The 27789-nt window shown below is 47.6% G+C and overlaps 1 protein-coding gene across 1 annotated transcript in view; it reads right to left on the minus strand.

Moving 5' to 3' along the window:
• TRAP1 (TNF receptor associated protein 1) overlaps positions 1–27789 on the minus strand; it is a 78570-nt gene that overhangs the window by 19591 nt on the left and 31190 nt on the right. Inside the window, exons 5-11 of the mRNA XM_037910492.2 lie at positions 17183–17254; positions 16115–16275; positions 14460–14569; positions 12121–12194; positions 5534–5689; positions 4934–5054; positions 4641–4710 (exon numbers count right to left, since the gene is read on the minus strand). Coding sequence (XP_037766420.1) covers positions 4641–4710; positions 4934–5054; positions 5534–5689; positions 12121–12194; positions 14460–14569; positions 16115–16275; positions 17183–17254 — 764 coding nt within the window. The remainder of the gene's footprint in view (positions 1–4640; positions 4711–4933; positions 5055–5533; positions 5690–12120; positions 12195–14459; positions 14570–16114; positions 16276–17182; positions 17255–27789) is intronic.

The following is a 27789-nucleotide window of genomic DNA, read 5'->3' on the forward strand; positions in this document are numbered from 1 at the left end:
GAGCCATCCCTGGAGGCACCGAAGATGTAAACTGGCATGTTGAGTTCCGAAAATGCAAGAAGCCATGTTCCCTAATAGTTGGAGAGAACTTCTTGCTGAGGTTTGAGGACTGAGCTGAATCCTTGAGAAGCTGGGGCAAGATGGCAAGGGATGGATCACTTGAAATTGTTCCGTTTTGTTCGTTCTCTCTGAAGCATCTGACACTGATCGCTGTTAGAAGATAGGATACTGGGCTCAGATGAACCACTGGTCTGAGCCAGTATGGCTGGTTTTATGTGATTCTTTAGGGCAACAAATCTGTTCATATGTAGGTAAACCCTGGCTGTCACCACATCCAGAGAAGCTCCTACGAAATCTATCCGATGTGCTGGTGTAAAAGCAAATTTCTCAAGATTGAGCCAGAGGCCTAAACTGTGGAATACCAACCTTGTTGTTTGTATTGCTGACCATACCTCTTGATAAGATCAGTCCCCTGAGCAACCAATCATTGAGATAAGGAAGGATGATTATCCCCAGATAACGTAGGTAGTAGGGATATAAATATCGGTTAAAAAAGTTAACCGGTTAAACGATTAAATTGTTTTGTTTAACCGGTTAACTGAGGTAGCTCGGGGGCCTTGGCACTGTGAGGGTTGGGGCCAATGCAGCTGGGGTTGGGATCCAGCCACCTGGCTCAACGCAGCATGGCCAGGGCAGGTGTCCAGCTGGCTGGCTGGTGCAGCCAGGGCTGGGCTCCCACCAGCCGGCTGGGGGCCTGCTCCGGCCTGGACTGGGTCCCACCGGCTCAGCTGGTGTGGCGTGGCATTGCCGGCATGGCAGGGCTGGGGCTCCTCCAGCCCAGTTGGGGCTGGGGTCCATCCCACCAGCCTGACGCGAGGCTGCTGGGGTTAACGGTTAACTTTGGTTAACCAGTAAGCCTAATGCTTACCGGTTAACCAGTTAACCTTTTACATCCCTAGTAGGTAGGCGGGTATGACTCCCATGATCTTTGAGAATACCTTTGGGGCAGAGGAGAGGCCAAAAGGGAGCAAGAGGTGCTGGTAGTGGTCGAGGTTGACTATGAAGCAAAGAAACCTCCTGTGAGAGTGGTGAATCGCAACATAAAAATAAGCATCTTGAAGGTCGAGAGTTGCAAACCAATCCCTGCAATTTAGGGGGAATTATAGCTGCAAGGGTCACCACCCTGATTTTCTGCTGTTCACATCACTGTTCAGATGTCTGAGATCTACTATTGGTCTCCATCCTCTGTTCTTTTGGGGAACCAGAAAGTACTTGGTATAAAACCCCTTTCCCCTGTGATGAACAGGGACGGGTTCTATAGCTCCTAAGCACAGAAGAGAGGCCACCTCCTGTCTCAGCAACTGAATGCGAGATGAGTCCCTGAAAAGGGACAAGGAAGTGCGGTAGGTGGGAGGGAGGGACAGAAGTGAAATGGATGGAGTAATTAGATGTTATGGTCTCCAAAATGCATTTGTTGGTGTTATGCTCTTCTGTGTAGGCTGAAATTGGGAGATGCGGTATTCAAAAATGGGGGGATGCGAACAAAATGGTGCAGCAGTAAATCCATATGCAGCGGGTGGTTCACACTCTCGACCAAGCCATCACAACTGGCACTGGGACAATGCAGGTGGCTGGGATGAAGCAGCTGTGGCCTCTTGGTCACTGGTTCGGGTGGCTGACAGAACCTAGAAAAATGAGCTGGGTGAGACCTCTGCGCTCTCTGAGATCTGCTTAAATTATTATTTGCATGGGTATAGATCCCGAGGGATCTAAGTGTGTCCCTTGAGTCCTTCAAAGTGGGAAGGGACAAGGGAGTTGTCCTTAGACTCAGAAAACAACTTGTGACTGATGAAAGGAAGGTCTTCTACAGTAGATTTGTAACTCCCTTGGGAAGCCAGATTGCTGGACCCAGATGCTCATTGTATCATGACAATGGTCGAAATGGAGTGGGCTGCAGTATAGGCTGCGTCTAACGTGGTCTGTAATAGCATCTTTGCCAAGAGCTGGCCTCCATTTATGATGGCCTTAAATTATTGATGGTGAAATATTCAACAAAGGTATTAAATTTATTGTAAAGCAGGTAGTCACGGTTTGACATGAGCACCTGGTGATTCACTATCCTGAATTACAATGTTACAAAATGTACTCTGTGACTGAAAAGATCAAGATGCTTCTGCTTCTTGCCTCAGTTTTGTGCTGCCTCCCACGTTCATTAACTGCATCTACATCCAAGGAATTCAGTGTTCGATGTGAAAATAAAAATTCAGAACCCTTACATGGGAAGTTGTATTGTTTGTTGGCCTATTTGCATGTAGGAGGTATCAGGGCAGGAGTCTGACAGATCATCTTGGCTGGCTGTATTGGGAATGCCACACATGTCACAGCTGAGGTATGTAAAAGGTCCAAGAGTTTATTATAGGAGTCCTGGACTTCCATAAGACGAATTTGAAGTATATCTGTGACATGCTTCATCAGCTTCTGGAACTATCAAAAGTCATCCACCCTGGAAGGCGGTAGAGGCATTACAGCCTCATCCGGCAATGATGAGGACATATCTGTGTGAGGTGTCACCTTGTCAGCCTTGCCTCCTGTTCTTCAAAGGTCTCCTCTACAGCTCCAGGTGTCCTCTCACAGGGGAGGGAAAGGGCAACCTCCTAGGAGGTTGGACCAACTCTACAGGATGGTGCTGGTCCCACAACCCCTATATGGACAACAGGATGGGTTGAATGGAGATTGCAGAAGTCTCCATGGCCTGGGGTAGCATCGGCTCTGAGATGGGTGATGAGGTGTAGGTTGGTCCCAGTTTTGTCCAAGTCTTCTGACCAGGAAGGTGGGTCTTGGAGGAGGGAATAATGATTCATCAGATGGTTTAGAATCTCCTGATGGAGAGAAAGAGGATTCCAGTTCCAACGGCAGTACCAATGAGGCTGCTGGAGGGAAGTCATAGCCTGAAGATGGAATGAGAGACAGACTCCTCCTGAAGACTGGCTCTGCTCGTGGAGTTATAACCCTTCTGAAAAGGGAGACTCTGGGTATGGGGCAGCGAAGATGTCCGCAAGAGGCGCCTAGGTCTTGGCTCTTCCCAGAACTAAAGGGATCCAGTCCACCAGAGCTGCAGCAGAGACAGTCAGTGCCACAGCCACTGAGAACAAAGACTGCACATGGGTAACTGATGCTCTCGATGATCGGTCTTCGTCAGTGCTGGTGGATTCTGGGGTTTCTGTTTGGAGGTAGTGCCACCAGACTTGTGTGGACTTTCTTGTCATGCTTCTGAGACGTGGGACATCCTAGGTTCTCTTCAGCTAAGCTTATAGACTTGTTTGGTTTAGGCAGGGCTGAATCCAACTTCTTCAAAATGGATATGAAGGAAGTCTTAGCCTCATACTTATGAGCATGCTCTCTGCTCTCCTTACAAGATTCCGCCGAGGGATCTGTGGGGGTTGACTCCTTCGCTCCCAAGTTGGACCTCATGGCAGGAGATGCACTCCTTGTTGAATCAGGCCAGTGTACAATGGAGGGAGGGACGTCCTCTGGCCAGGGTCCAATTGCGGCATCATGCCCTTTTCCATTAGGTGCATCCGAAGGCGAAGTTCCCACCCTTCCTGAGTATGGCTGGAGAACGAGAAGCAGATACTACAACTTGCTGCAATGTGGGCTTCCTTGAGAGAGTGCAAGCAGCATTGGTGGTCATCGCTGACCAAGAGGGATTGTGGGAAGAAAGCACAAATTTTGAAGCCTAGAGTACTGGGCATAGTCCAGTACCGAATCAGGGAACAGAACAAGGGGTGAAAGAGGAGTAGCTCTCCAGGCCAGGAAGACTAACTACAAAACACTATAACTATCAGATAAAAACCTGAAAACACTAGAATGATAAAAACTATTTACAGATAGCCAAAACTATGGACACTGGAAGTTCTGACACAGACAATGAGGCAGTGAGAAGGAACTGAAGAGGTGGTCAGTTTGCACTGTCCTTTAACTGCTCAGTCAGGGGCATGAGGTGAGCCAAGGTGCATGGGCGGACCAACAGACACTGCTTGCAAAATTCTCCATCTCTGAGCACGTGCATACCCCATAGTGGAATACACATGGGGACCACTCGAAAAACTGGAGCGCTTCACGATGTATGTCCCTGTGGGTGCTCCATTACCTGCCTTCCTTCCACTCTGCCTCAGTTTTCCCTTGTGGGACTTTGTGGTAGAGAAGGAACTGAGGGTGGTTTGTCTGCACAGCCCTATATGTCCTCGGTGCAGGACATGAGGATGAGCAGGGTGCATGCATGGGCTGAATAGGCACTGCTACCAAAAATCTTGGCTCAAAGGCGCAGGCGCACCAGAAGCGGAGCGCTCACAGGGACACAACTCAAAAAAGAAGCTGGATGGTGCACAACAAGTTAACACTCTGTCTACCATGTCTGGTTGAGAAACACCTCATGGATGAGAGAGTTTGGAGCTTCTCAGGCTACATAGTATCAGATTACACACAGAAACTCTTGTTAATGGGAACTGCACAGCTCACCTGCCAGGTCTTGATCTCAGTTGACATCCTATAGCTTTACCACCACCCACCCATAGACGGGTTAGCACTCATGCACTCACCAAAATCCCCTCCCCTGGGAACCAGCCCCTCTGTCTGCTCACCTGATGAGGGTGCTCTCCTGCAGCAGCTCCCTGCTGAGGTTCAGAGGAATGTCCTCACTATCGACAACACCTAGAACAAACAGTGGCAACGAAGTGACTCAAGACTAGGATACAACTGCACTCAGAGGACTCAGCCTTTTGCTAATTCCTCCCTCCCCACAAATCTCTGGCAGATGTCTCATGTCACCATCCTGGCTGCCTTCAGAAATGTGCCTCCACTGCCCTAAGTGACACTCAAGGAAGGTGCTGCTGCAGCCTGTTGCACTCTCCTGCTTGCTCCCTGACCAGCCTACCTCTGAGGAAACGCAGCCATTTTGGCAAGATGTCAGCAGCTTTGGTTTGGATGAGGATTTTGCGGCTGTATAGGGCAACACTGGAGCCCAGCTCCCTGCTGACATCAAACATGGATGGTTTCTGTGGAAGCAAGAGGGGAAGAGGTTACACCATCCAAACCCAGGATGCTCGGGGCCCAAGTGGGGCTCATACAAAAGCCCCACACTCTGCTGATGTTCACTATGGGTTTCACAGGTCTGAGATGATCAGAGCAAATCACGTTTTTATCCTCCCCACCAGAACGGAACTGCAGGAGCGTGTGAATCTTGCTCTGTGAGGGTTTCTCCCACTTGAGCCAGATTCTGCTCCTGACAAATAGACACAGTTCAATGCACCCCATTTATCCTGTGGCACACTACTCCCATTGGAGAGATGCTTCCATCTCTTTTAGGTACTGGGCATTCCCTTTTGGCTACTCCAAAAGAATTCTGCAGTGCTGGGCACACAAGGCTGAAGCTGTTCAAGTTGGAAAGGACGTCTATTCTGTGATGATCTCACCCATCTGATCCTTCCCTTCACCGAGGATTTCCCACACCTCCAAGAGAATGCCAGAGTCTCACCATCTCAGGCACATAAAAGATACTGCGGATATTGAGGGGGGCATCTGTCTTGTAGTGCAGGGTGTAGCGAGGCTTGTCATAAGCCTGGGCTATGAAACGGTAGAACTCCTCATGCTGCCATTCACCAATCTCCTTGGAGTCCATCATCCAGAGCGCCTGTGGGGAAGGAGGGAGGCTTAAAATCCCCACCCATCTGGTAACACTCACACGCACCCCCACCCCACAGCCACACGCTAAGACTCATTTGCTTTTAATTCTGCCCTCCCTAGCACGTCCCATTGTCAACAGCTTCCTTTGTGCTGGACAGGGCCCAGAGCTAGGCATCACTATTACTAATTCTGGTCTGGTCTTTCAAAGCCTGTAAAACTGATCAATGAAATTGTTTTTAATTGCTCACTTTATTAATATAACTTCATAAGTAAAGTATTATGAATGAAACTACGTTCATTCATAAAACCAGGTATCCCAATAACTGGCTAATTGAGTTTCACTTTCAATCCAATTGCTGCTTAAATCACTGAAACTTGCACTGCTTCAACATTGTAACTTCTGTTCACTGTTTGCCATTCCTTACACTTGTCCATGTTGTAACCCAAACTCCATTTTAACTTGTCCCAAACTCCATTTTAAAATGCTCACTTCATTTTTGCAAAACCCTGCTGTAATCTGATTAGTGTAGTTTAGATGTGTGAATGAGGTATATATGGATGATGGACTCAACCTCCAGCCCCAGCCCCTCCTGATGAAATAAAGTGTAAACACCAAGGGCTGAAGATGCAGACAACAGCCCTGACAAAGCAAGAAGAGTCCACCCTCAAAAGAAGAGAACAAAAGTACAAGTGAAGAAACATCAAAGCCAGGTCCTAGGCTGAAAGTCATGTCTGCAATTGACGGGTGATCAATCACACCGAACTCAGAGGCAGCGTGACACAGCAAGACCTATAGACTCTGGATTCAAACTAAAGCCTACAAAAAGGATGGGTGAGATGGAAGACTTTGAAGGGTAACATTCTGCTGCCAACATGGAAGGGCATTGGTGCATGCCCAACAGCAACCCAGTTCTTCCTTGTGCCTGGCTTTCCTGGCCAGTTAGCCACCCCAAGCCACGAACCCAAGCCACGAACTCAAGCTACATTCAGGACTGGTAACTATCTAGTAGCTGCAGAACATTTGGGGTGTGCGCGTGCGTGTGCATACATAGGTATTAGATATTAGTTATTGGTCTTAAATCAAATTGTGTTATTATAATAAACATGACATCTTGTCTTGTCCCCTGAAACGATACTGTGCAGTTTTATCTGTATAACAAGCCGACAAACCCTGCGCAGCCTAGGGAAAGCCTAAGGATTCCCTCCTTACAAAGACTGGCTCTCTCCCTGCAGCCAGACCCCTACCCCTCTCCTCCCAAGGATTCCCCAGTGATTGCACAGGGAGGCCTGTATCCAGAAAGTGTCTTGACAAAGTACGTTGGGCTGGTTTTATTCCTGAAGTTCTGATGTCATCTCCCTCTCAGAAGAATCACTGTGTTGACACAGCACCTTACCTCCTCAAAGAGCTTTACAAACATCATGATTCTTGGTTTTAGTATAGCACCATGCTTCTGATCAGTAAAGATGTGAGGGATCCTGCCCACATAATTTGTGTTTGGAACCAATGTAGAGGTCTCAGGTTTGCTGCTGGGCTAGATTTACTTTCTTACATAGATTGTTTGCCCTTGGTGTCATCTCCAAGTGCTGATCAGTAGCAGAGGCAGAGGTCCCCAAGTCATACCCCCTGTCTTCCAATAGCAAGCCCAATAGGCCCATTACTCTTGCAGCTCAGGCAATATGCTGAGTACGCTTCCTTTTTTAGAACGGTCATTCCCAAGCAGCCCCTTGATATGACCAGAAGTTACAACGGTGTCGTAGGGTTTCCAGGATCCAAGGTGTAACTGGGATTCACTGGGGAGTTCAGATGCTTTACAACACCTCTTGCTAGGACCAGAGTTCTATGCTGCTCCCCAGAGTGCTGACCACTGTCCATGAAAGAGCCAGCAGGTCCTTCGCTTGTGCCCAAACAGCATATCAGACTTAAGGCTAAGATTTTTTCATGGTTATTTTTAGTAAAAGTCACAAACAGGTCACGGGCAATAAACAAAAATGCACAGAGCCCATGACTTGTCCATTCTTTAATAAAAATAACCAGGGGCAGGGCTTGGTACGGGGGGAAGAACGGAGTCCCGGGGGGGGGGGGGGGGGGGGGGGGGAGGAAGGGGGAGAGAAGAGAGAGAGACTGACAGGCCATGCCTCCTGACTCCAGTGGCCACAGCAGGGGGGTCACAACCACGGTGTGTGGGGCGGGGGGAAGAAACAGAATGACACACAGCCCTTGCTCCAGAGCTGGCCCGACTGCAGCCCCCCACCAAGCCCTGGCCGCAGTGGGGGGCGGGGCATACGACCCTGGGAAGCCAGAAGGGGGGTGCATGGCCCAAGCTGCAGCCTGCAGCAAGAGCTGCAGGACTGGGGTGCACGGTCCCGGCTGCAGCCCCGCCAAGTCCAGGACGCCACAGGACTGGGGCACGTGACCCCGGCTGCAGCCCTGCCAAGCCCAGGACCCCATGGGGCTCGGGCGCCTGGCCCGGCTGCAGCCTCCAGCCCAGCTGCAGCCCCCGGAGAAAGGGTCCTGATTCCAGCCAGCCCCAGTTGCAGGGCAGGGGCGCACAGTCCCACCTCCTCCTCCTGAAGCCCTAGAAGTCACGGACGTCCGGAAAAGTCACGGAATCCATGACTGCTGTGACCTCCGTGACCAAATCGTAGACCCAATCATATTTAAATGGGAAAAGGCTCCAATGTAGTGTTGGCTAAATGGCAATAATTTCTAGGGGGAAATCAGTTTGTGCAATATGGGTCCCATCTCCAGTTTTCTGTTTACAGGGAATCAGTCTTGTCGTGTGTAGAAATGGAAGAATGAAATCCAGGATCAGGACTTTGGGCAGGAGGAGGCCACCTGCTTATTAAGAAGACAGCTGCTGCCATTCCCCTCAGGAGAACAGACTTTCTAACTGGTGTGAAAGAGAAAGTAATACTAAGTCTATATAAAGATCTCTGTCTCCCCACCTTACTACTACTCGTCCCCAATGACTTAGGTCTGTTAGCTGTCGGGGTAAGCAGTGGTTTAGAGTTATTTTTGGTTTTGTGGTTTATGGCACAGGTCTTGGACAAGAGCCTTTTTTTATTATTGTAGGAATCTAAATATGTAATAGGGATAGGGTTTATTAGTCTTTAAATATTCACATTAAAACATCTACATACAATCTGGAATGACCTTTATTTCCACACCCACATCCTAGGAAGAGATCCCTGCCCTAGACCTGCTCTTGTCAGATAATAAAGATGAGGCACAGTCAGAGCTTAAGGCATCAGTGGATGAGATGCTGGAAAAATTTATTCACAGACTTTATTTTAAAGGCAGAAGGGAACATTATGATAATTGAATCTATGTGTATCTCATGTGTAACCCGGGTCAGAGAATGTCACCCAGAGATTCCTGCATCCAACTGAACAATTTGTGATTGAACTGGGAGTTTATCTTTTGATAACTGATAAAATTATATGGCAACCAATCACTAAGACCAGAAGACATTCATCCAAGAGTTCTGAAGGAGCTTAAGGAAGTGGCTGAGTAGCTAACAAAAATATCCTCTCATTAAAATCAGTTACTATGCAAAAGGACAAGAGGATAGCAAGTGTCGTAGTAAACAGTACTGGGGTGAGTTGGGCAATTAAAGAGCATGATCCTCCTGTTACAGATAATCTGGCTGAAACAATAATTAAAAACAGAATTATTAAACTCCTAAGTAACCAGGGTATGATCTGGGAAAATAGGCATGTCCTCTGAAAACGAAAATTTTACTTTGCTAATCTACGAAAATTCTTTGAGCATGTCAACAAAATAGTGCATAAAGGAGGAAAAGTCAAAGGGTACAAACATGGAGCATCAGAACAGAAGGCAGACTTGATGTTTGTAAAGACAAGCCCTGATTTATCTCCTTTCTTTTTGAGTCTTCTTTCATATGGAAATAGCAACACTTCCAAGTTAACAGAAAATGTTTGAAATCCATTCCAGGGCCTCAAGAAATGCAGAGTGCACCTTTGCTATACCTTCTGGAAATGAAAAGATGGGGTACTTGTTCATAATGTTTTCAATAGTTTGGAAGTCTCCACATATGCACTGTGGCAAATTCTTGATTCTCCATTTGTCCATCAGGTGCTCATATCTTCCATATAATGCCCTAATATGGTTGATGGTCGTCCATTGTCTTTGATGGAGCAAGAAGCCAGGCAGGTGGGATCATCTTGAGTGCTTGCTGTTTACATCAGAGCTTCCCCACTGCATCCGCCAGGTGTCTTCTGGGTTGAAGCTGGATGACAGAAGAGCTTCTTCAATGCCCAGAACACCCGGTGGGACTTAAGGCAGGCATGAGGCTGATTAACATGGTTGTCATGGAGCAGGAGCTCAGGTTAGCGAGGGTCTTCTTGTACTCGTCCAATGTAGCATCTCTCTCTGGATCGCTGGAGGAAGGATGCTTGATAGGACTGGAAGCCAAGGCTGCGGAGCATGTAGCTGCATATCGATGAGGTCCATGTGCGAACTTCTTCCTAAAACAAGTACACAGTACTCGGCCATGAAATAATCTACATCCAAGATTGCCATTTGTAGCATTGGAGCAATGACAATCCCAGCTAGAATCTGCTATCTTTTGGATGATATTGATGTGATTCTTTGTTTTATGGCTCACTTTCTTCAGATGTTGACGACAGGTAAGGCTATGATCAAGGGTAATTCTCAGGTCACGGAGGTTAGGATCGTGGGCAAGTTCCTTGCCACAGAGGTTTACGTTCAGCATCCTCTCAGCTTCAGAATCACTGAGAAGGAAAGCTGATGACGCTCTCTTTGATAGACTGGGTTGAAGCCACCAGTATCAAAAGTACAGTAGTTTTCCATCCACTTCAGAGCAGCATTACGGATGTATTCTGCTTCCTTGGGAGTTGCAGCCTGTGTCACTAGTGCCAGATCGTCAGCTTAAATGAACTTGCAGCATATCATTTGGGGCACATCACTCATGTATAAGTTAAAAAGGGATGATGCCTGTGTTCCCTGTAAGCTACGCACTTGGGCAGCAGCCCAGGAGAGATTCAAATGCTGCGCAGTTAATTAGCAGAGCGTGCACAGCTGGCAGCATGTGTTCAGGTGCCCCTCCCCTCACGTTGCTCCGTCCTGCAGCTGCTCCCCTCCCGGGACCCTCCACATACATCGGTGGAACACATCGGTCTCGACCAACCTGTCATTACAAGTGTACCAGTTCCATGCTGGAACTTGAGATGGGCAGACTGGCTGGGTTTCTCCACTGCTGTCAAGAAACCCCATCAGTAGCATACCACCAATGCCCGAAAACTTTGACTACTTCATGGAGCTTATTATTAAAGCCACACAAAAGAATATCCCGTTTGGTTATAGGAGCTTTTTTATGTCGTGCTGGAGCCCAGAGAGCAAAACACTCCTAAGGGCATATAAAGCTACTGGCGACCCAGACGTAGCCACTGCTCTCCTGCAATCATTGGACTGTACAAGATTACAACTATGGATAGATACAGGGGAGGCCACAGATTTCATGCATTCAAGCCATAAAGCACGGGCCCTTCACCGGCCCCTCGATGATGTGATGCCATCACACACAAACACTGCAAGTCATTGCTAACAGCATCGTCAGGCTCCTATTAAGAAATCCAGACAACTGTCACAGGGTTGGTGAAAACAGTTCTTAATTAATCCTGTGCACTGAGTGCCCCTCCATCAAGTCTCTGTCAAACCTTCACAAGAACCAAGATCGAAGCTCTCCTCTCTGCTACCAGAGCAGGAAAAGCAGCTGGCATTGGCGGCATCCTTCCAGATTTCTTTAACTATCTTGGGCCAAGAGGGCGCGATTGAATGGCAGCACTATTGATGGAAGTCATCACCACCAGCAAACTCCCAACAACTTGGAGACCATCAGAAGTCATTGCCATTTTATAACCTGGAAAGCTGCCCTACGACCTCCACAGCTTCTGCCCTATCTCTCCTCTGTACAAGATACAAATTACTGGAGTGGGCGATCCTGGCGAGGCTGACCCCCCATCCTGGAGACCACAGTCCCCCAGAATAGGCATTTTTCAGCACAGGGAAAAGCTGCTGTGACCAAGTGCTTGCACTGTCTACACATACTCAAGCCAGCTTCCAGCAGAAGCTTAAAACAGCTGCACCTTTTATCGACTTGTCATCAGCCTATGATCCTGTCAGGCACAAGGGCCTACGGCTGAAGCTATCCAACCAGCTTCACCGCAACCAGACATTTCAACTCACTAGGTCAATGGTTTCGGAGAGAATGTTCATCTTGAATAACTCCTCATCTCAGAAAGGCTCTGTGTTCCCCTGCCCTGGACAATCACCACCACCCCACCCATTCACAGTTCTTTGTCCTTTTTGGACCCATTCACTCATTTCCTGAGCCCACTGCAGGGTTACAAGTTTCCCCCCCTAGTCACTACCCTGTCCATGGCTCTCAGTCTAACCTGTAACGTGTTGAGGCGTCTCCCGTTGAGGAAGAGGGGAAAGCTGATGAAGTTGCTGTATTTTGTCACCACCCCTGGAACAGAGAGAAACATTTTCAACAAAAAAACCAGAACACAGGTCTTATCAGTTTCAACCACCATATCGTTGTGACTGAGACGAGCTATGGGAACCTGTCATATCAGCACAGGTTAGCTCCTTTGAAGTGTCCCTGCTCTCCACTGCAGCCTGCTCCTGCCCCCCACCATGTTTTCCCACAGCCCATCAGGTAATCAGAAAAAATTCATGGACTGAAGGAGCTCAGAAAAGAGCAACAAAGAATGTTAGTGGCCTGGAGAGATTGAATGTTTAGCTTAGCAAAAGGATGGTGACTGGAGGTAGTGGCGGTGAGAACAGTCTACAAACATCTGAACTGCGTGAATACCTAAGTGGGAGAGGAGTATTTAATGTAGCACTCTGAGGTACAAGTAGGAGTAATGGGACAGAGGGAAGGGAATATTTTGGCTGAATATCAGTGAGAGCCATCAAGCTGTAGAACCCTCTCCCGAGGGAAGGGGTGGATTGGTTAGGGCATATAAAACTAGACTCAGCAAAATGCCAGAAAAAACCTCTAGCGAATAATCCTGCACTGGCCCCAGGGAGAGGAGAGGACGACGTTAAAGGACTTTTCTCTCTCTTGCTTCTACAGTTACAACTTTGGTATGGCACAGCCAATTCTGTAGTGACCAGCACTTCTCAGCACAGGATCTCAAAACATTACGGAGCGAGGAGAACATAGGGACACCTACAGTTAAAGGGTGGGGATTCAAGTGTTTCCATGGTTACCCAGCTTTTACCGTGGCTCACAACCTCCTGAATCTTTCCCTTGTCAGGATAGAATTTAAGAGACTTGGTTTCTGCCCAGAGATAAGTGAGTTTCTTTGAAAAGTTTGAGCAAAAATTATTCAGCTATTTGAGATCCAGAGAGGGAAGGGGACACTTTCCCATTAGATATGGTATCCTTGCTTTAACCCCCACCCCTCCCCAAGCTCTAGCACCTATGCAGTGTGGAGTAGAGAGCTGGAAACTGGCAGGAATATGGTTCCTAGGGAGGAAAGGTGACTTTTAGGATCCCAGGAAAAACTGGTTTACATTTGGCCATGTTAGAACCATTTTAAAATGAAATTCACATATGTGCATGTGTGGTAAAACATTTTAAACAATACACCATCCACTGTGCTCACAAAACAGACAGGTGTCTGTGGAAATAGCAGCAGATCATGTAATTAGACACTGCATTGCAATGCCTATGCGGAAGTGGGCAAAGTTACGGTTAGCAGCCTGCCATAACCTTCTCATTTGCTAACTACATTTTGAAATCTCAATGTTTCTTTTAACAGTTCCTCGCCTACCCTGTGAAATATAAGGAATTAAGCCAGGGTTAAAAGACTAGGGGGTCTAAGCTCCCAGACATGTCTATAGAAAAAGCAGGCATGACAATTCAACCAGATTTTCCCATTTCTTTGGGAGAAGTCAATGAGTTAAACTGGCAGCACCCTGTATATTCCTGGATTAGAACAGAGGTAGAAGGAGATGGAGTAATGGCCTTTGGGGCTGGCAAGCTGCTCCTGGATTATATAAATAGGAGCCACATTCTACTTTGGTGAGCAGCACCTGTGGTGAGCAAAGGACAGATATTCTCTGCACACATCCCATCTGCCCAAGCTCACCCTTAAAATCTCATCACCCTCTGCCCTTCCCAGGCCCCTTCAGCAGAGGATCTCAGAGCACTTTACAAACATTAGCCACCCCATTGTAATAACACCCAAGTAAGAGAGAACTTCCGAGTTTCTAATACTGGCCATGGAGCTTTCCACAGCTCCAAGATAACCTGAGAGGATTAGGGTTTGCCTGGGACTGCTCAAAGGAAGAGAAAGCACGGTGGTAGAAGAGCTACAGAGGGGACAAGCCCACAGTGCCTCATCCCCATCACTGCAACCCTTACACCCATCCACAGGGCTCCAGAAGCCCAGTCGATCTTCACAAGAGCAACAGCATCGATGTGGAGCCCCACAAGGGCAGGAGTGTAAAGTGGGAAGAGCCACGGGGCTCTGGCAATGAAATGTTGACCCTCGGGGGGGGTACAGGGGGGACAGCATCAACCGACAGCCAACTTACAAGTGTAAGCATCAAAGGCTGGAGTGCAGTGCAGTGCAGTGCAGACTAGGAGTCAGGACACTGGAGTCTAATCTAAGCTCTGCCACCACCTCTCCAGGCCTCTGTGAGATGGGGACAGCAATCCTCAGGGGGAAGGGGCTACAGGAGTCCAAAGAATACCATTTCATTTCCGCACCCTGCTCACCTTTGACGCGGTCCTCATTCGCAAACTCTTTGCACTCCTCTTTGAGATGGATAATTATTTTGGTCCCAGGTCTGACGCCAGAGGCTTCGGCGATCTCAAACATTCCCGAGCTAGGATTAGAAACACAGCATCACATAGAAACCTTTTCCTTGGGGGATGTTTATTAACAAGGGAGAATGAAAAGGGAACATTTCATTAACCAAGGGGACGATTTTCAAAGCACAAATGACACTACAGCACCCAGCTCCCATTGAAGTCAATGGAAGTCAGGCACTGAGGAGTTTTACATGTGGTCACCCAGATATACAATATGGTGATGTAGCCTGCGGAGACTACAGGTCCCACCAGACAATGCTTCATAATACCAGCAGCCTCTACTGACAACAGCATTGCACACTGGGTGATGTCATCAGCCTGGGCTAAACCTCCATGGAAGCAATTGAAATCTTCTCCATTTTATACAGATACTTGCAGCCCTCCAGGCTCCAGACAAGCAGACTGCATGGCTCTTTGTTGGTCCAGCACGTGTGCCCCAGTCTACAATTATTTCCACTAGACTGCTGCGACACCCTCTGATGAAGGGCTTCTGCACTGAGCTACAGGGTCCCCTTTCCTACCAATGGTCATCTCCACTCTTTCTAGTTCCGAGTGACTGCTCCATCTGTCTGAGGGTCAAATGTTCCAGGGAGCAGCACCAATTCAAGGGTAGAAAACGCACTTTGTGAAAGGTGCAGGAATAGCAGGTGATCCTTCAGTGATCCTGACAGGTTACAAGCAGGAGGACTATGACATTTAGCACAATAAAGCGGATTATTATCTGGAACACAACAGGATCCGAAGTTTCAACTGTAAAACTGTTTTCAGGGATTTATAAACTCGGCAAATTCTTTCTTCCCACGGGCTTTTAATAGGAGGTGGAGATTTTCACATCTAGGGCTCTGGTCCAAGTCTGCAGTAACTCAAAGCTTCTGCCATCTGATGGACATTCTGTGGCCTGTGTTAAATGAGTGGGTGATCTATATGGAAGTCTAGCTCACAGAAGGCATTTGCCCATGTTATAACCCATACCACAACAGGTCTGCTTGTTGGCATTCTCAGCAAAATGACTAGCCCAGAGAGATTGGATTTCCTTCTCACCCCTGCAGTATCCCTTCAAGGCAGGACTGAGGCCCATTGGTGGGGTGGAGAGGGGAAAGCTTGTACTGTCTGTGCCATGGCTGCTCTGTGGGCAGACTGCAGTCAGTCTCTAGGGCTGTCAATCTGGCACACTTAGCAGGACTGAATTCACGTGTGGTTTTCTTGTTTAACAAGCCCGTAGCAGCGAGGCTGCGGTGAAGGGCATCACACAGCTCTCCTAATGCACCATTCTCTTGCCTTATAGCAGCCTTGGCTATTCAAACCCAAGCTCTGTGCCAGCACAGCCAGGCTGCTGAGTTACATGGGAGGGTGGTTTTGTAATGAAGACTTTCACTTGTAACCTAAGCAGGATTTTAACCGAGGTGTCTAGCTGCAAAAGACCAGTGCCCTACCTCACCTTGCGCTTCCCTGCACAGCTTCCAATCCCCACCCAGATGGAGCTACAGACAACGTCACAACACTCGCTCGTTCTCTCTCATACATTGGCATCCAATAATTCCAGTTTTGCAGACTCTTACCCATCTGAAGACCAGTGGTAGCCAGGGCTCCCGGACTCTGCAGATTGTGAGTACACCTCCACTTTATTAGCCACCATGAAGGCAGAGTAGAAGCCCACTCCAAACTGGCCAATGATCTTATTACTGGCCTCCGCCTGGCTCTGCAGCGCATCCAGAAATGCCTGTAGGGACAACGAGTAGCAGGTATACTGGACTGCAGGTCCACTGACCCTCGGCTACAGCTGGGAGGCTGCAGCCTCCTCCCAAACCCCCACAGCTGCTCTCCCCACGCCCCCTGACTCAGCCTGTTGTTGTTTGCTCAGTGTGAGCCTGGCACCCCAGAACATTCCTCTCCAAGGGGACTCCTCCCCTTCAACTGCTTTGCAGCAGTCAGCGCTCTGGGGGGCTGAGCTCACCCTCCTGAGGACAGCACAAGTAGAAGAAGCTCCAGTGACTTGCTCCTACAGAGCAACATAGTAAGGGAGGAGCAGTGACTGCAGCTTTGGAACAGAAAAGCGTTGCCTAGGGCAGTGCCTGCTGCAACCGGTGGGAGAGAAGAAAGAGAATGGGGTGTGATTGTTCAGTTGCAGGAAATGAATAGGGATTTCAGAGATGGGAAAACCCGGCAAATATATGCACCAGCAAACAGCTGTGTCCACCCCTGGCCCACCAGTAACTGTGTTGCAACTTGCGGCCCAGACAGCACTTAGAGAACATGAAGGTAGAGAGCTTGTGGATCTGGATCACGATGCCTTGGGGGAAAGAAGTTTGCTTTTACAAAGCGGCACAGCCAAGTGCACCATGTCTATATAAAGAGCCTGGATCTACAGAACAGAGGACACATAAGGACACATCCCCCAGCTAATGGGACCCTGCTTCCCCAATGAGAGGAAAATGGTTCTTTAGTGTTGTCCTAGTACCAATGACCACACACTTCATGGGTCAGGAATGACAATGGAGCCTTGAGCTGGTTTCACCTCCCAACAGGGGTCCCCTTCACGATAGAGCCTAAGGAGATGCAGGATCGAGGAGCCTCAGGGGAATGAAAATGGTCATGAGGACACAACATGAAGGAGGCATCTCTCTTACCTTCGAGCCAGATCGAGCAATGGTGCCAAGATTAGAAACAAGCTCCTCCTGGGTCATTCCAATGCCAGTATCCTGCAGGGAATACAACGATAGAACCTGATGTACCAGGGCACGTGCATTTCCGCAGCAGAAAGGACATAGAGCATCCCAGTAAATTCCCAAAATCAGACACCACTACCATCGGGGACATTTAGCTAAAAAATTGCAAGAGTGGATTTTTCCCCACAGTGGATGGTTCCCCTTCCCCAGGCCAGGACATGGGAATCAGGAAAATGCACAGTTCTAAGGTGCAGAAATGACTGCCCAGTGGCTTCAAACCAAATGTTAGCAGAATGCAGAGTAGACACAAAAAAGCACTAAGAAACCAACTGACTTCTATACCCTCATAATAGAATATTTTTATCACAGCAGTGCCTACTGGCCCCGACCAAGAGGGCCCCACCATGGTAGGTGCTGTACAGACACTTAGCGAAGAACAGTCCCTGTCCCTAAAGAGATCAGACCAAGTGTGGGAGAAAGGAAGGCTAATCCCCAAGGTCCCGCAGGGAGTCTATGGCAGGGCAGTGAACTGAACCCAGATCTCCCAAGCCTCAGCCAGTTCAGTACCTTGACCACAAGACCATCCATCCTCATTGTGGGTGTTACCATGAACCAGCTCTTCTTTATTCTCTGTCACCTTCACTAGCCCAATGCTACCCTCTGCAAAACTCGACAGCCGAGTATGCTGTTCGTACGCTGGCATCCAGGCTGGAAAACTGGGTATGAATGTGTGTCAGAGCACTTTCATCCTGGCTTCCCCCACAGAGGCTGCCATTTGTGTTGGGTGGCCCAGGAATTGGCTATTACACTGACTGTTACCTGCCATGTAGCCCAGACTTTGAACACTGGCATCTGGTAGAATGAAGTTTGTTGGTGTATTGTTAGTTATTTTCATCCATTTCAGTCTGAATTTACATTCCCATTTATCACAATAAATAACTCACTCCTTGTCATCCTTGATGTCCATCTCTCAGACAGGAGATCCTTGGACATTAGCAGTAAGAATGGGTTTGCTTTGATTCAGCTTTAGTTTTCCCTGCCGCTCCTTCGGACAATTCTGTGGCAGTATGGCAAAAATCACAACTCAGAAATGGCCAACCCATAACATAGGGGTCCAATCCACTGTGAAACCATAACATAGGGGTCCGATCCACTGCAAATACACCAGTTCTTACTTCCTGCTTTGCAAGAGCTTCCCTGAACCCTTCCCACATTGGGTTTCCCTTTTAAGTTGCTGCATTTGAACTCGGTTCCCTTCATACCTTCCACAGAAACGAAGTGCAAGCTAATCACATCAGAACGGTGAGAAAATGGGCTTGGTGTCACTTTTCAAATGCAAGCTTTCCACAGCACAGCATCACCAGCTGCATTACAAAGGGTTAAGTGAAGTCACTCCAACGGATGTCTCTGAGTCCCTCTGATTATGCACGATGGCACATGATGTGTAACTAGATTTAGTGCCACAGTAAAATGAGGTTTTTGTCCAAAGGAGGGGTTTGAGTCATCTACCATCACTGAGCACAAATCACTACATGCCTTGCAAAATCAGAAGCAGAACAGGGTCTGATTTCACATGCTCTGAGCACATCTTGTCTAGAGTCGAGGTCCAGGCCCCCAAATGTCAAAAGAATGAATCTGAGTGGAACTGAACAGCATGAGCAGGGATCTCACTGAAATCCAGCCCCTTTGGTGTCTGCTACTTCCCCCCCCCGCAACTATTTCCTCACCATGTAGGCTTCTTCTTAACTAGCAAAACAAAATGTCATAATTAATGCCGACAATGCACAATTATTTTTTTTAGATCAGTGTTTATTTCCAATGGATGATCAAAATATTTTCAAGTGCATGCAAGACATTGGTTCAAGTATGTGTCTTGGTAATTGGTGAGGTGTTTCCTCTGTGTCCACACAGCTCCCCCTTTTGACACAGAAAAGTGACGCCTTTCATGTGATTAAAGATGGCAGCCCAATCAGTCACCTTAAAGATGTGAAATGAATTGGATGCCAGGTAGGGTCTCAATAGCAGGGTTTGTACAGCCAGAAAAAACAAACAGTGAATGGCAAAACCTCAGGAATCTGACAAGAACGTCCCTGCCCCCAGGCCAGAAAGAAAAGTTTTCAGCATCTGGTTCAGGTTTTGTTCATTCCAGACCCCTGAACAGAGCTCTGAGCTCCTCTGATCCACTCCTATTTATAGCATAGCACATCATTCCCAAATTCCTATACCTTAAAAAATAAATCCCTGCTCTCTGAATGTAATTGGCCATTATCGAACCTCTGCCAAACTTACTGCAAAATGCTTAAGGAAAATTTCTGGAGACTGGTTTGAATGGAATAAAACACAACTGCAGTGAAGACAGCTTACAGTTCAAACTGACTGCTCCCAAAACAGCTCTGAACTCAGCTGCTATAGCACGGGTGGGCAAACTTTTTGGTGAGGGCCACATCGGGGTTGCAAAACTGTACGGAGGGCCAAATAGGGAAGGTTGTGCCTCCCCAAACAGCCTGGCCCCCGCCCCCTATCCGACCCCTCCCACTTCCTGCCCCAACTACCCCCCTCAGAACCCCTGACCCATCCAACCTCCCCACTCCTTGTCTCCTGACCACCCCCTCCTGAGACCCCCCGACCCTAACCGCTCCCCTGGGACCCCACCCCTATCCAACCCCCCCTGCTCCCTGTCCCCTGACTGCCCCAACCCCTATCCACACCCCTGCTCCCCAGGACCCTACCCAGCCCCCCTCCCCTGACTGCCCAACCCCTATCCGTACCCCCACCCCGACAGGCCCCCTGGGACTCCCACGCTTATCCAACCTGCCCCTGTTCCTCGTCCCCTGACCGCCCCCCCCCCCACCAGAACCTCCGCTCCATCCAACCACCCTCTGCTCCCTGTCCCCTGACTGCCCCCCCAGGACCCCTTGCCCCTTATCCAACCCCCCAGGACCCCCTGCTCCCTTACCATGGTGCTCAGAGCAGCATGTCTGGCAGCTGCGCCACTCGGCCAGAGACAGACACGCTACCGCGCTGCCCTGCAGGAGCGCGCTGCCCCGCCGCCCAGAGCACTGCCCATACAGCGGCGTAGCTGCAGGGGAGGGGGGACAACAGGGGAGGGGCCGGAGGCTAGCCTCCATGGCCGGGAGCTCAAGTGCCGGGCCGGATGTGGCCCACAGGCCATAGTTTGCCCACGTCTGTGCTATAGGGAAATGGGAACAGTACTTGTACGTGGCTGGCCAAGAATCCCAGCAAAATGATGTGCCATATAGCAGGAAAATACCTGGACTGGCCGAGATAAATGTGATCAGCTTACAAACTTCTTTCTTTCAGTGCACAGGCTCTCTGACAGCTGCAGCTCTTTTGTCACCAGATGGCACTGCTCCCAGCCAGCCAGCTAGCTCTCTAATCAATGAGCAGCACTCTAGGGAATGATGTCCTGCAGCAAAGACCACAGTCATACTTATGCAAAGCAGGCCCTCTACAGGTTTGGAAAGTAAATAAAACTCCCAGGAATGTGGAGGGGGGCAGAAAGGGCTAAGAGCCAACAACACAGACTCCAGTAAGACCAAAGACAGGAACCACTGGAGTTTCTATTCTCATCACCCAGCAGCTTACAGTGAAGTCAGTCTGCGGTGTGCATTTCTAGGAGAGTCTTATCCAGAGGCGACTGCATGACCACAGAATTAAGAACATTTTAAAAACACTTTCTAACCCTGCTGCATCCAACATTATTAGAAAGAGAGCAGTCACTCCATTGTTCAAATTGGGTTTATAAGGGACACTTAGCTGCAGTTTCAGACCCCACTCTGAAATCCACAAGAAAAGTGATACCATCCTCAAAATTGGTAGGTTACATTGGGTGCAAAGGTAAAATTTTTCTACAGAATGGGAAGTGAATTGGACACTATTAATTGAGAGATGTGTTCTCCAGAGTTCAGGAGAGCTAATGCTTTTCTGCAACTTTGTAGCAAAGATGACAAACCACAAAGCAGAAAAGAAACAGAAGTAGTTCATAGTATTCCCCTATCTCAGATCTAAAGCATAGCACCAACATTTCATTGATTGAAGGTTAATTACAGAAGTTATTAACATACAGCTCACCAGGGGCTGATTCATATCCCAGATGGAGCACCTGTGACATTGCCCAAGACTCAGAGATGGGCTCCCTGGCTAAGGATCTTATCAGTGTACATTAGTGTGGCTCCCCTCCTGCATACCCCAGTTCCACATTAGGACTATGTAAAAAGCTAAGGAAATTCCCCCATAAAAATATTTACAGTGACATCAAAGTTGCAGGCACATCACAGAGGTTTTAGTCTACATTACCTTTCAAGCATGTTAGGGCTTGTCTACATGGGTACACTCAAGGAATTAATCCAAATTAACAAAAAGTGCGAATTTAAAGTGCATTTATTAAATCTCATAAACCCCTGTGTGGACACTCTTAAAATGGATTTAGTTTGATTTCTCTTAGAAATCAATTAGTTTAGATTCACTTCTACTTTAATTCTGAATAAGAGTGTCCACAAAGAGATTTAATGCAGTTTAACTAATCCACTTTAAAAATTAATTCAGATTAACTCTCATGAGTGTCCCCAGGTAGACAATCCCTTAGACACACAAGAATTTCAGAATTATGGTTGCACTTCTCCAACTAAACATCCACATAACTAACTAAACATAACTCTTTTTCTGAAGAGATGCCACTCTGCCACCTTACTTTTTGAAGAGCATAGAAAAACTACTCTATGGCTCATTGGTTTCATAATCCTTTTTCATACAGAGATGCCTCTGATACAACATGAGATGATCTGTCACCACACTGACCTTTGTTCTAAGGGCTTTTCTACCCATGGGGTAATGTGCTACATGGGGGGTGGGGGGGGGAACAGGAGGGGAAGGGAAGGGGTGATTTCTAAAGTGTGCTAAATTGTTGTATATTAATTGGTCCATGTAGACCCTGCTGGTGCGCACTGATGGTTCCCCAGTGTGCTTTAACATAGAAGCGCACTCGGGAACCTTTAACATGCACCAGCATGGTCTACAGCAGGGGTTCTCAACCTTTTTCTTGCTGAGGACCCCCCTTAACATGCTATAAAAATGCCAGGGCCCAGCAGGAGTCGGGGGGTGGGGGCTCCCAGCTTTGGGGCAGGGGGGGTAGGGGCTCCCAGCTTCAGCCCCCTGCTGCTCCTGGCTTGCGGGGGGCAGGGAGGTTTGCCGGCTTCAGCACCACACTGCTCCGGCTTTGGGGGCTTGATGGGGGGATGGGTGCTGCCTTTAGACCCATGCCTCTCCCAGCTGGGATGGAGGGGGCTGCCGGCTTTAGCCCTGCACTGCTCCACAGACCCCCCAGTTGAGAACCACTAGTCTATATGGACTAGTTATTACACAACATGTTAGCACACTTTAGAACAGGGGTTCTCTAACTAGGGATTACAACCCCTCACGGGGTTGCAATATTATTACATGGCGGGTCATGGCCCATCAGCCTCCACCCACAAATCCTGCTTCGCCTCCAGCATTTATAAGAGTGTTAAATATAAAAAATGTGTTTTTTAATTTATAAGGGGAGGGGGGTCAGAGGCTTGCTGTGTGAAAGGGGTCACCAGTACAAAAGTTTGAGAACCACTGCTTTAGAACATAAGAACGGCCATACTGGGTCAGACCAAAGGTCCATCTAGTCCAGTATCCTGTCTGCCAACAGTGACTAATGCCAGAAGCTTCAGAGGGAATGAACAGAACAGGCAATCATCAAATGATCCTTCCCATGTGGCCCATTCCCAGCTTCTGACAAACACCTCCAGAAATCACCTCCAGAGAGTATGTAGACAAGCCCTAACTTTGTGATCTGGGCATGTATGTCTTGTAACTTGGATAACTGGCTGGCATGTGGAATCTTGGGGTTAGCACCATGAGGTGCTAAGTACTTTTTTCATGACTCAGGACCCTGAACCCCTTAATGAAGAGAAGTAAATGAATGCCTTCAGCTTGCTCTGTGCTAAGAGCCAATTTGCTAAAAGCTTGCTAATCAGGACTTTGTAAAATTCTTGTATGTGTACTATGCTTGACCGTAAAGCAACCCAACCACTACAGAATTACAACAATCTAGTTTTTAGAGTAGCAGCCATGTTAGTCTGTATTCGCAAAATACAGTTTTTGTATCTTTTTGAATCCAGTTTTTGTGGCCACCGCCAAAATGAAGTTATTTGTTACGGATCAATGAGGTACAGCAGCAGGAAGGCTCACTTTCTGAGTTCTCTCATTGGGGTCAGACTTAAGCTAGTTTGGGTGCTTTGCTTAAGGAGAGTAACTGAAATCCACAGGAACACAGGCATTGCCAGGCTAGATCAGACCTGTGGTCCATCTAGTCCTGTGTCCCGCCTCCAGCAGTGACCTGTGTCTGATGCTTCAGAGGAAGGTGCAAGAGATGCTGCAGCGGGAAGATGTGAGGTGATTTCCTCCCAGGAAGGTCTCATCCTAATATTTAGAGATTGGCTTAAGCCCTGTAGCCTGATGTTTTATTTCCTTCCCAATACTCTTTTTGGCATCATTAACAATAACAATTCTGAATCTTACTAAGTTCTTGGCCTCAACACCTTCTTGTGCCAGTGAGTTCTACAGTCTATCTACACATTGTGTGAAAAAGTATTTCTTTTTATCAATCTTGAATCTCCCACCTTTTAAATGTCATTGAATGTTCCCTTGTTCTCGTATTATGAGACAGAGCCCAGAAGCTCCCAAACCACCTTCTGCAGACTGTGTGTTATTTTTATACTCCTTGGGTCTCTAACTTGTTTGTGAGAAGCAGTAATGCTTTTGAATGGTAACACACCCTCCAGCCACTGTTACACACCTGTAACCTGGACTTCACCTGGAAGATTTCTGCATGTGTTTCTTAACTGTTAGAGCTAACAAGGTGCTCAGTCCTGTTCAGAATACTAGCCTCAGGTCCATCCTGTCTCTGCAACAAAGAGCGCACAATCCATAGGACAGGAAGGACGCACTAGGAGACCCAGACAAAGGAACTGCTTTAGTTAACTGTTTTTATTCCCCCTTTCCACAATTCTTCCATTTGGAGGCCTCACAGAAGTGGGTCTTTAGGACAGGCTTGACTTCTAGGAGAGGAAGAGAGCCTAGCACAATGGGGTGGGGGATTAGGGTTTCTACAAGTCGAGTAGAGTGGGACAATTATACTCCCATGTCTTACATCCGACACCCCAGAATGATATTAGCCTTTTCCACAACTGCATCACATTCTTAACTCATATTCAATCTGTGAACACCCAGGATCCTTTGCAGCAGTACTACCACCCAGTCAGTTATTCTCCATTTTGTAGTTATGATTTGATTTGTCCTTCCTAAGTGAAGTATTTAACACTTAACTTCATTGAATTTCATCTTGTTGAATTCAGACCAAAGCTCTAAATTGTCACGGTCATTTTAAATTATAATCCTGTCCTCCAACGTGCCTGCAACAACTTCCATCTTGGTGTCATCTGCAAAGTTTATAAGCATAATCTCCACTTCATTATCCAAGTCACTGTTGAAAATATTGAACAGTTCAGGACCCAGGACTGACTCCTGTGGGACTCCACTATAGATTACGCCCTCCCAGTTTGACAGCAAATTATTGATAACTGTTCTTTGAGTATGTCCCTTCAACCAGTTGTGCATCAATCTTATGGCAATTTCATCTAGACCACATTTCTCTAGTTTGCTTATGAGAATGTCACGTGGGACTGTGTCAGAAGTTCTATTAAAATCAAGATATCATGTCTACTACTCCCCCCATCCACTACGCCAGTAACCCTCTCAAGGAAGGAAATCAGGTTGGTTTGGAAAGATTTGTTCTTGACAAATCCATGCTGGCTCGATCCTATAACCCTAGTAACCTTCAGGTGCTTACAAATTGATTTTTTAGTAATTTATTCCAGTATTTTTCCAGGTATCGACTTTATGTTGACTGTTCTATAATTCCCTGGGTCCTCTTTGTTTTCTTTATGAAAATAGCACTATGTTCGCCTTTCGCCAATCCTCTGGGACCTCTCTCGTCTTCCATGAGTTCTCCAGGATAATCACTAATGGTCCTCAGACTGCTCCAGCTCGTTCCTTAAGTACCCTACGATGAATTTCATCAAGTCCTGCTGACTTGAGTATATTTTAATATTCTTTATCCTGTTCTTTCCCTATTTTGGCTTGTGGTCCTTCCTTCTTGTTGTTAATATTAATTGTGTTGAGTATCTGGTCACCATTAACCTTTTTACTGAAGACTGAAGCAAAACAGAATTAAATTCCTCAGACTTCTTTTGATGTTATCAGTTATTAGTTCTCCTGCCCCGCTAAGCAGAGGACCTACACCTTCCTTCAAATTGCCTTTCACCTTCAGATTCACTACCAATTCCTTTCTGCTGATCAGAATGAAGTCTAAAATGGCTGTCCTGTGGTTACTTCCTCCACTGTCTGAAACAAAAAACTGTCCTCGGTACATTCCAAGAACTTACTGGAAAATTTTGTTTTTTACTGTACAGTAACTCTTTGCTTAATGTTGTAATTATGTTCCTGAAAAATGCTACTTTAGACAAAACGATGTTAAGCTAATCCAATTTCCCCATAAGAATTAATGTAAATCGGGGTGGTTAGGTTCCAGGGAAATGTTTTTCGCCAGACTAAAGACATTACACACACACACACACACACACACACACACAGAGTATAAGTTTTAAACAAACAATTTAATACTGTACACAGCAATGATGATTGTGAAGCTTGGTTGAGGTGGTGGAGTTAGAGGGTGGTATATTTCCCAGTGAATGCCTTACTGCTAAATGATGAGCTAACGCTCGGCTGAGCCCTCAAGGGTTAACACATTGTTAATGTATGTTCACATTCTACAAGGCAGCACTAACGGAGGGAGAAGACACAACAGACACATGGCAGTGGCTGCAAACATTCCCTGCGGAAACTGAACATAATGATGAACCCACGCTACCCCACTGGAGCACACTACTCCTTCCACTTTCCAAAGTGCCGGGCTGTGCATGTGTGCGTGTGTGTGAGAGAGAGACACACACACACACACCATGTGTGTGTGTGAGAGAGAGACAGACAAACATCGTGTGTGTGTGTGTGTATGTTCGTGTGTGTGAGAGACACACACATTGCCCCTTTAAGTACGCTGACCCCACTCTCAGTACACTGCCTTTTTAAGTAGATCAGCAAGTTGAGATAGCAGCTACTGCCAGCAAGCTTCCTCCATCCTGATACCTGTGTGTTCCCCCCGCTCTGTGGAGATGGGGTACAGGAGTGGGGGGAGGGAACACCCTGACATCAGCACCCCTTTTCCCCCACAGCCCCTGCACAACAAGCAGGAGGCTCCCGGGAGCAGCTCTAAGGCAGAGGGCAGGAGCAGCACACGGCAGTGAGGGGGAGCAACACCTGAACTGCCCAGCACTTGACAGCCCGCCGCACAGGGAACTTAGAGGAGCTGATAGGGGGGCTGCCAGCCCACCCTGGTTTCAAGCCCCCACCAACTAGCTCCAACAGGCTGCTCTTTCTGCAAGCAGCGGACAAAGCAGGAGGCAGCCAAACAATGTTATAAGGGAGCATTGTGCAACTTTAAACAAGCATGTTCTCTAACTGATCAGAGACGTAACAATGAAGCAATGTTAACCAGGACTACATTAAGTGAGGAGTTACTGTATTACTTTTCCAACAGATGCTTGGGTAGTTCAAGTCCCCCATTGCTACCAGGCTTTGTGTTTTGGATATTTCAGCTATTTGTTCTGGAAATGCCTCATCCACCTTCTCTTCCTGATTTGGGGGTCAACAGTAGACCCCTACCTGGAGACTTTCAACTAGTTTGCCTCTCATCTCCTTCTGGACCTCAGAACCTTGAGGTATTATGCAACCCATCTCCCTTTTTATCCTTCCTGAACAAGCTATATCCCTCTATATCAATATTCCAGTCATGAGACTTCTCATCAAGTCTCTATGACACCAATTAAGTCATAGTTTAGCTTATGTACTAATACATCCAGTTCTTACTGCTCATTCCCCATACTCTTTGGATCTGTATATAGACATCTAAGATGTTTAGCTGATTCCCCCACTGATTTCCCTTGTTGCTCCTATGACCTTTTGTAATTTTCCATGTCTCCGTAACAACTTCTACCCCTCTGCTAACATTCCTTTTTTTTATGCTTCCCTGTGTGCTTTTGTCACCTCCCCCCTTTGAAACTAATTTAAAGCCTTCCTCACTAGGTTGGCAAGATGGTGCGAGACAATTCTCTTTCCCTTCTTGGTGAAGTGGACACCACCTATTCCCAGCAGACTTCTTCCTGGAACAGCATTCCATGGTGGAGGAAGCTGAAGCCTTCCTGTCAACACCATCTATACAGCCATGCATTCATCTGCAGGATGCGCATGTGCCTGCCTGGGCCCTTACCCTCAACTAGGAGAATTCACAAGAGCACAACCTGCATCCCCAACTCCTTCACCCTTGCTCCCAGCCTCCTGCCATCTGTGGGATTCTGCCTTCCCAGTGCAGTTACTAATAGATGGCAAGAGAACAGGAACAG

This window comes from Chelonia mydas, chromosome 10, assembly GCF_015237465.2.
Source record: "Chelonia mydas isolate rCheMyd1 chromosome 10, rCheMyd1.pri.v2, whole genome shotgun sequence".
NCBI classification, from domain to species: domain Eukaryota; kingdom Metazoa; phylum Chordata; order Testudines; family Cheloniidae; genus Chelonia; species Chelonia mydas.